We start from the raw sequence: 9,736 nt of genomic DNA, 5'->3' as shown, positions 1-9,736 counted from the left end.
AACAAATACACATCTATTAACAAGTGAATCTAAAAATCAAGTGAATAAATAATCTGATGAACAGAATAAACTGGTGAATATAATAGAATCAGGGGCATAGAAAGGGAGTGGACTGACAATTCTTGAGGGGAAATGGGTGTGGGGGTGCGGGAAGAGACTGGAAAAAAATCGTACACCCATGGATGAGGACAGTGGGGGGGTAAGGGCAGAGGGTGGGGTAGGAACCGGGTGGAGGGGAGCTATGGGGGGAAAAAAGAGGAACAACTGTAATAATCTGAACAATGAAGATTTAATTTTTTTTTTAAAAAAGTCAAAAAAAAGAAAAAAAAGAAAGAAACATCAATGATGACAGAGAATCATGCATCCACTGCTTCCTGCACGCCCCCTAGTTGGGATTGAGCCTGCAACCCAGGCATGTGCCCTGACCAGGAATCGAACAGCGAGCTTGCTAAGAAGGTATTTTATAAAGGCAGAATCAAGACTTAGTTACTACCTGAAAATGAGAATGATGATACACAGTGTTTCCTACATATATGCCAGGCACTAACCTTAGTGTTTTATGTTTATTAACTTTGCTCTTGACCACAATTGCATGGGGTGGGCAGCACTAGTATTCCTATTTAACAGGTGAGAAAGCAAATACCAAAAAGTCAGTGACTTGCTCAAGGTCACGCAGCTGGATTGGCAGAGCCAGGACTGAAGGTGGAATGTGAGTCACAAGATAACTAAAGTGAGGCAGAGCTAAACAATCCTGACACCTTCTCTACCGAAGCATTAATATCAGAGTAACATAAAATGCAAGCCTTCTTGCCACAGTCTTCTATATTACATAGGGAAACACTGTTCAAGTTCCTAAATTTTTTTTCAAATTTCAAAAATAATTCAATTATCTTCAGAAAGACATTGTACTTGATTTTATTTTATAAATTGCTAATTTATAAATTTAGTAGAATATGTGATTCAAAATGAAATTTAAGTGCCATCATTATTAAACAGATTAATTTCCTCAACTATACACTCATTAATTGAGGTTTACGTCATCATGGATAGAAACCATCTTAGTTGGAAGTCTTTTTTAAAAAGTATGAAAAATCAAATTTGCATTTGTACTTATAGAAATAAGTAATTACTTATAAAAATGCAATTCAATGTTAATAATATGCTAAAATAGCAAAAGTGGTTTCAATTTTTTACACAATATATATTTTTAGAATTAGAAAAAAGTAGAGGAGCTATCTAAAATTAAAGATAGAAAGCTATCCCAGGGTTTCCCCTAACCTTTAGAAACATGGTATGAAGAGATTTTATCTAGATGGTCAGGTGATGGCCCATGAAATCCTATATAATAAAACCCTAATATGCAAATCGACTGAACAACAGAACAACCGGTCGCTATGACTCACCCTGACCACTAGATGGCAGATGTTCAATGCTGGAACTGCCCCCTGGTGGTCAGTGCGCTCCCACAGGGGGAGCGCCGCTCAGCCAGAAGCCAGGCTCATGGCTGGCAAGTGCAGCAGCAGTGGCGGGAGCCTCTCCTGCCTCCGCCGCAAGGTGGGCAGTAAGGAGGAAGGGGTCCCGGACTGTGAGAGGGATGTCTGACCAGCTGGCAGACATTTCCTGAGGGATCCCGAGCTGTGAGAGGGTGCAGGCCAGGCTGAAAGACCCCAGCTTAGTGCACGAAATTTCGTGCACCAGGCCTCTAGTATTTTCTATAAAAGGAATAAACTACTGATATACACAACTGGATAAAGCTCAAACATTACGCTGACCAAAAGGAGACAAACAGAGAAGAGCACGTACTTTATGACTCCATTTATGAAAAATTCTAGAACAGGAAAAGCCAACCCACAGGGACAGTGAGCCGATCAGTGGCTGCCTGAGGCAGAGGCTGAGGGGAGAACTTCAGAGCCACGGCAAGGAACTTTCTGGGATGATGGAAATGTCCTATCTCTTGACAGAGGTGGTAGCTAACATCAGTGTGAAAATTCAGGACCATACACTCCAAATGAGTACATTTTACTGCACATAAATAAGTAAATAAATCCTACACTTTCCTCTTTAAATCATGTTAAAATGAAACTTTAATCTCCTAGAAAATAAAAAAACAAAAATACCAATGTCATAGAAAAACAACTTTTTAATCGAGATTTTTTTCAAAACCAATTCAAAACCCTCAGTTTCCCTTCTCCCTGAGTAAGTCTACTCTGGTCTGCCCTTGCAGTGACCACTGAGCAACCCCATAGCTCTGACCACTCACCTCCCCCGCCCTTCTGCTCCTCGGAACTAGCCTGCTCCACTCCCTCTCCTCACACTCAGATAAACTCACTGGAATGAGTAAGGTAACTCTGCTCTACAGCATGACACTGGCACTGCCTCCTGTAGATAAGCTGCATGTACCCCTGACATAGACAGCATATACTCATGTTTTCTTTGTTTAAAATATAAGAATAAGCAAATTCTCCTGGTATTTCGTTTAAATTTACGGAAGTACTTCTTTCACACACTCTACCCAGACAATGGCCATAAATTATTATATCAGATTTAATTGATTTAATTAAAGCACCAAGATTTTTAAATACCAATTGATCAAAACTAATACTAGAGTAATATTGCTTAATATTAAGACATATCATTATATATCCAAAATAAGATATATTATTGCTACCACAGACTAATAACCACCATAGTAATCATTGTTACCAGCAAAAAAAAAAATCCAAGAATTAAAGAGTATTAAAATACTCAAATTCTGTGAACTCCGATTAAACTTGAAATAAAGACTCTTTACTATTCTTGGGGCAAAATGGGTGGGGGTGGGGATCAAACAAGCTTCAGTTTACTGAAATAGCATTAAATTATATGTGGTTAAGGAATGAGTAAGACTGCAATAACAATAAACAGATGGGGACATAGATAAGAAAATCTTATATACCGTCTTTGGAAAAGAAAAGCAGTCAAACAGTTCTGAAACATTAAAAAATACCCTCCTGCACAAAGCTGGCAGGTCCATTAAGTTGTCCAAGTGAAGAAAATGTCCTCAAATATGGTGTTAATCTCAATAGTGAACAAACATATTACTACACTCTTGGCCCTTTACAATCCAGGCTCATGGCACAGTGAGCATGCTATTCTAAAAATGGAAACCAAAGTATGTCACTGTCCAGTGGCTTCCCACTGAACTTATAATAAAAAATAAACTTCTTCCCATGGCCTTTAAGGACCTATAAATCTGACCCTTGCCTCACATACTAACTTCATCTTGTCCCAGAGTCCCATATTGCCAAGCTCCATCCCTGGCTTGCTCCGTGCCTTGAACCAGCAAGCTCATTCCCACCTCAAGGCCTTTGTACTATCTGTTGTTCACTCTGCCTAGAATTTTCTTTCCCAAGATCCTCATATATCTGGTTCTTGCTTATTACTTGGGCCTATTATTCAATTATTATTATTAAGAATTCTATTAATTTATTATGATTCTATTGTTAATCACCCTTCTGGAATAGCCTTCTCTGACCATGTAATCCAGAGAACCTCCCCCTACCTTCACCCAGCATTCTTTATCACATTACCTTGCTGCACTGTCTTCACAGCACTTTTCACTGTCTGAACTTATCTTCCTGCTTTTGCACTGTCGTCCTCTGCGAGTATGTAAGTTGCAGAGCAGAGCCCTTACCTATCTGCTTCACTGCAGAATCCACAGCACACTGGGATGCAGTCTATGCAGGATGAGTGATGGGATGAATGAACTTCAGCACAGTGAAGATGATGGAAATATGGATGGCTTATCACAGTTCTCAGGGTTACATTTGCAGCATCAAGTGATTATACCTTCCTTTTGATTTTTTTTTTTGTATGTAAGACTTTAAAACAAGTTTAGAAGGCTAAATTGCTGGCATTACCACAGATTACTGATGAGGACAGAGAGATGCTGCAATCATAAGCTACTATACTGGTAGAAGTTTCAAATATTAGTAATAAGAGTTATACAAAGGTTCTTTTTAGAAAATTAAGTGTGACTCGATAAACTGGTAATCAAGGCCATTGTATTAAATCATCAAGGTGAAAGACTACAGAATGTTATATATTAAATATATATCAATAAAGCTGGAATGACTGGGGCTATACCCCAATATTACAGTTCTCCTCTCCTCCCAGGCACTTGACGGAATGCTCTGCTCCCCCCACCTGAGTTTTAAATTACATGTGGCCATATGATTAACTCTGGCCAGGTAAATGTAAACAGAAGTGACATGTGTTAAGACAAAGCCTCCATCATCCTTGGTTCTTGAGCAACCACAATAGCAGAGCCACAATGGATGTGTACTGAGAAACAGAAATAAATGGCTGCTGTGTTAAGCCCCAAAGATTTTGGAGCAGCCTGTCAGCACGGCATCACACAGCTTATCCTGATATAGCAATATAGCACAGTGAGCAAGAACCAGGCTTTGGAATCTACAGGGCTGGGTGTGAATCAGAGACCTTCCACATGTCTGAATGATCATGGCTGAACCACTTCTCTGGGCCTTAATGTCTTCATCCATAAAATGGTTAAAAAACCTGTACTTCATAGGGTGGGTATGAAGACTGAATTAATAAGAAAATGTATGTGCGATAACGAAATGCCTGGCATGCTGGGTAAGCACTCAACAGATAGGAATATGGCATTAAACTCTAACATACCTACTTTAAGCTACTTTGAGCAGAGTTGCATTATGGAACTGCACTCACTTTTATGTTCTATAAAAGTACAGTAAGTCCTCATTTAATGTCATTCATAGATTGTGCAACTTTAAGTGAAATGTGGTAAAATGAAACAACTTTAGCATAGGGCTAAGTGATACAAACAAGAGTTAACTTCCTAAGGCATCTCATCAACATTATAACGAAGGACATTGAAGGAAAGGAGGTGAGGAACTTCTATAAAGCATTCTAAACTCTTCAACAAGAGAACCATTTATAAAGTTCTGGATTCTGTTATATAAATCTAAGAAAAAAAGAGAAGAAAAATAGTGGAACATCTCGAAGTTAAATATTTAGATGGATGTGTAAAGTAAGTGGAGAAAAGGATATCTATGATTTGCAAATGGAGAGAAAAGAAAATGGACAGCGAGGGAAGGAGGTAGAGAGTTGCTCCTCTTGCCTGCCAATCAGGCCTGGGCTCAGTTAGAAGAACAAAGGCTCACATGGAAAGCAAGCTGGGTTCTAAATTGGGAAGACAAGAGATAGTACGAAAGGGGTAAGTGCTGAGTGGAGAACAGACCAGAAGAGAAAGAAGGGTAAAGAACAAGTGGGCCTTAGCTCCAGGAACCCAGGGCTGGGATTGGAGGGAAAGCCTCGCAAGCGACCACTCGAAACGCATTGGTAACACTGAGCAGTCCAGAGGCTGCTTCAATAGTCAGTGCTTAAAATACCAGCACGCTTGGGGCTTTGAACTCTCGTTTCCTCTAAAGGACTAACTTGTAAACAATATGGTATGCTCACTCCTAGGGTCCTTTAGTCCCTAAAACTTGGCTGTCAGGCATACATGGATGAATGATGCCGTGTATTGTCTTAGAGACCACACCCATTACAAGGGCCAGATCTGACAGCTAACATTCATCAAAGCTATATGGATCAGTCCCTAGAGAGAAAAATCTAACCCAAAACTCACCATCAAGATTTGAATTACAAATCTGGTTCAAGTTAAAACTTTCTGAATATCTACACTTTTGTATAGTTATTTAGAAGTTTTGAAGCATGCATTGCTCATTTTCACTGGCTGCAAATGAGAAGAATAAATACAAGAGGGAAAAACATAAAATGTCCTGAAACAATTCTTAATTTTTAAAAATTAATGGGATAACTATTCAGGAACACTCATAGATTTTTTGCCATGACATAATAATCAGGACTAAATATCATGTAACTAATATTCCTCAAATAAAGAAAATATAACTAAAGATGCTGAAATTTTACTCATAAAAAGTGGACTTTTTATAATACAAATAAAAGTTTCATTACTACCAGGCCATTTAAATTACACCCACATCAGAAATGTGCTAACCATTAGAAACATAAGAGGACCCTTTTCCATTGATATTTGGCATTTAGCATCAAAGGCAGTCCTCTGCAGATCTGATATTAAAACTTGTCAAACGCAAAATGAAACTGTAAAAAGCCAAAAAAAGAAATGGTCACAACTCTTTTAAATGGCATGTGGACTTTCTTTAAATACAAGTTCATTTGATATAAATGAAATATTGAAGCGAATGTGTGAGGTGTCAAAGAAATAAAATATTAAAAATACTAATAGCCTAATAAGATGTAAGAATTAAAGCATTATTAAGCCTAAGGTGAAAGTTGTAGCCACTGAAATAATGACTGCTCAACAATGAGGCAACAAAAGCAACGTCAATATTTAGATTCCACTTTGGAAACTTTCACGATTGTTCTTTTTTTTTTTTTTTTTTTTTTTTTTTTTTTTTCCATGATCATTCTAATCCAAAATCAAGACTTCTAACTAACAACAGTTCCTGGGCCATTAGAAAAGCAAGTTCCTTTGGGTAACAAGGTTCACATTAAGAATCAGTCTTAAAATGGGAAAATATATGAAATCTATGACACATATATGCATATAACTTTATGGGCAATGACTGTGAAAATCCACTGTTCTCCTTCCCTCCCCCATTTTACCCTTTCAAAAACAATTTGCCTTCAAAAGCATGTCAGTAAATCTGCAAGTTTTAAAATAATGGAAACCACGTGCCCCATGTGTTCACCAGATTCATTTTTATGACGTATGGTCCTGTGCATTAACATAAACATATTTTGATAAAGAAAGTAATAAAAAGAAATCAAAGAATCCATTCCAAAAATTTCACATCTCTCAATGCAACACAGGACTGAATTTATTAAACTTGGCCACCTAATAAAATTGGACTTGTGATCTCAGTTAGAGGCACCTGCAACTGATAAAAAGGTGTCCCAAGTTTCACTTGATGAGGGATACAAATATTTTCCAGACTGGTAGTTTTAAGCTAAGCACTAAAAATTATAGACTTCACATATTTAAGTTCTGTCCTTTTTAAAAAAAAATGTGTTTATAAAGATTTCAAAAGAGAGTGTTTCTGACACCCATAAATTTCTATCACTGCAAGTGAATAATATTAAGATCAGAAAATAAGAATTCTACCCTACAATATATTAAATCCATATAACAGGTTCTACTTATCAGAACACCCTTGAGGCTACAGAAATGTCCACAGCAGAACTGTTTAATCTCCAGGTAATCCCAAACCCCTGAAAGGTGAAGCACATCTTACATTTCAATATCTGCCCTCTTGTTTTCTACTCCATGAACAGGTTTTTCAAAGACAGAGCATCTTAAAGTTTCCCATCTGATCAATTTTGGTCTTTAAAAAACAACAACAAAACTTTTAATACTCTCTTTTCAGTCAATGGGTATTACGAAATTAAAAGTATTAAAAATAAAAGCTTAGTAAGCCTCAAAACAAAACAAATAATTAACACCAGAGTGTAGCAGGGGAGAGGTAAAAAAAAAAAAAGAGAAAGAAAGAAAAGAAGAAAGAAAGAAAATCCGAATTAGGTCCCTAAGAATGAATGAGTCCTCTACTCAGGGTTCCATAGAAATGCCAACCCACGCCCCCAAAATGCACACCATGAAAGCAATGGATTCATTAATGGCATTAAGAACAGAAAGGAAAACCTGGGAGGAATGAATGTTGTGTGTTACTATCTTTTAGAAATCAAGAACTGGTCTAACATCTAAGTAATGTATTTGTATAAATTCTTATATTTAAACTCACCTGATTCATTTTCAATTCCTGTTGTGTTCTGAAAAGATACACACAACAAAAACTTCTTTGATTACATGAGCCCTAAAAAGAAAAACAGACAATTGTAATATGTACCTGCCTACAAATTTACAGTGATTTAAAACCACATACAGAACTGTAGAGTTTGCTCAAAGGGCTATTCATAAAGCAACTCCATGCCAGATCAACTTCGATTTATGCTGAGAGCTTACTTCACAGATTTATTAGCTACAATAAAAAAGATTTCTTGCTAATCTTTACCAGGGCTTCATTGTACTCTACAATTGAAAGCAGACTCATTAGAATGACATCAAATTTTTGCTTTGGAATTGCATCATTCCTAAGAAGAAATGTTAGCTTTGTTCATATGAACACAAAGCCTTGTTGCATAAATTATGCAATTTAATGTCCTTCTCTTACTTTTATCAACACTGAGTTGAATACAAACACAAATAGACCCCTTTACATTATTTTGTTTTTCAAGTTCCTGAAGTAGAGGCGGATTCAATAACATTTTCATAGCAAGTTCTCTTTGAGAAACAGAACAAAAACCTTGTAGTAAAATGCAAATGTTTTATTAAAAGCTGTTTGGAAAGAACTACAATTGTTCCTTTAAATTTCTTCTTCAATATACTCATAGTATAATAAAATAACAAGAATACAAAATCATTTCTTACAAGTGAACATGACATACTTGTTTTTAAATAACAGTCTATAAAGATGGTCCTCTCTGCAACATACGTCCTGCGAGTCAATTGAAGTCTTTCACAATAAATGAAAATCATGCCACTTTCAGGAGCACTTCCACTGTAATATTCTAAGTTTTCAGCATGTATACATGCACACACCATTAAGCATAATTCTATTTCTTCATGAATTTACTTACAATAATCTCTTATTCCTACGCCCCAAAGACACTGCTCACCTTAGAACTGTATGTTCCAATTGTTAATAAACCAAGGAGCATGTAACTCAATGATATTCTGCATACGAGGAGAAAATTCTGCCTGCCCACTTCATGCAGAATGGGGCTTTTACATTTTACCCTGGTCCTTAACAAGGACAGTTTGGGGTTTCTTTTCCCTTGAGCTACTTAACCACACTCACCTGATCACCTTTAGGGCCTGGTCATCTAAACTAGCTTTTATTCATACTGGCACAGGGAATGTATTCCATAACTTGCATCTTGTTGAAGAGCTCAGTCTAGCCAAACCAATATAAACTCGTAAGTAAATACTCAGTGAACACAATTTCAGAAAACTGGAGGTTAACGCATAAGTCCATTCTTTTCAAATTTAATATTGAGCTTCTTCCTCAGATACATGTCCTTCTTTAGTATATATTCTATACTGAATATAATTGATCCTTTTCATTTGTAAATTGTGATCAATTTACAAATGCATAATCACTGTCTAACAGTGATGAGATTAGTGGCCTAGGAGGTGTGCATGCCTGACCCTCTCTACCACAAATGCCTACTGACTGGTCCCACTAGGAGAAATCTTGTGAATAAAATGTCCCGGAGTGAATAAAATGCCAGGTTTTTCACTTGCTTCTCACTAAGTTGTTAGAGGTGGATTTACTAACACTGGCCACAGGGTGTTCTCTTCGAGGAACAGAACGAAAAAAATCCTACAATAAAATACAAATGTTTTAATGAAAGATCTTCAGAAAGAGCTATACAACGTTTTGCAAGATAAGCACTGTTTACCAGAATGGCTATGGCTTTTCCACCCAGAGATGGAAAGCCACTGGGAGGCTGAAGGTGGCAGGAATGATCTAAAGTGACTTAGATTTAAAGAGACTAAGAACTACACATTGCTAGTTACAGAACAGTCACAGGGATGTGAATTTCAGCATGGGGAATATGCCCAGTAATACTGTAGTAACTATGTACGATGCCAGGTGGGTACCTAAAATAT

General features: G+C 37.1%; 1 protein-coding gene across 1 annotated transcript in view; it reads right to left on the bottom strand.

Moving 5' to 3' along the window:
• The window catches only part of LOC102259232 (PR domain zinc finger protein 2-like), a 32,571-nt gene extending 24,694 nt beyond the window's left edge, over positions 1-7,877 (bottom strand). Inside the window, exon 1 of the mRNA XM_014545513.1 lies at positions 7,806-7,877. Coding sequence (XP_014400999.1) covers positions 7,806-7,814 — 9 coding nt within the window. The 5' untranslated portion in view covers positions 7,815-7,877. The remainder of the gene's footprint in view (positions 1-7,805) is intronic.
• Between the last annotated feature and the right edge of the window lie 1,859 nt (positions 7,878-9,736).

This window comes from Myotis brandtii, unplaced genomic scaffold (assembly GCF_000412655.1).
Source record: "Myotis brandtii unplaced genomic scaffold, ASM41265v1 scaffold410, whole genome shotgun sequence".
Classification (NCBI taxonomy): domain Eukaryota; kingdom Metazoa; phylum Chordata; class Mammalia; order Chiroptera; family Vespertilionidae; genus Myotis; species Myotis brandtii.
This window is presented reverse-complemented; position numbering and strand designations above follow the sequence as displayed.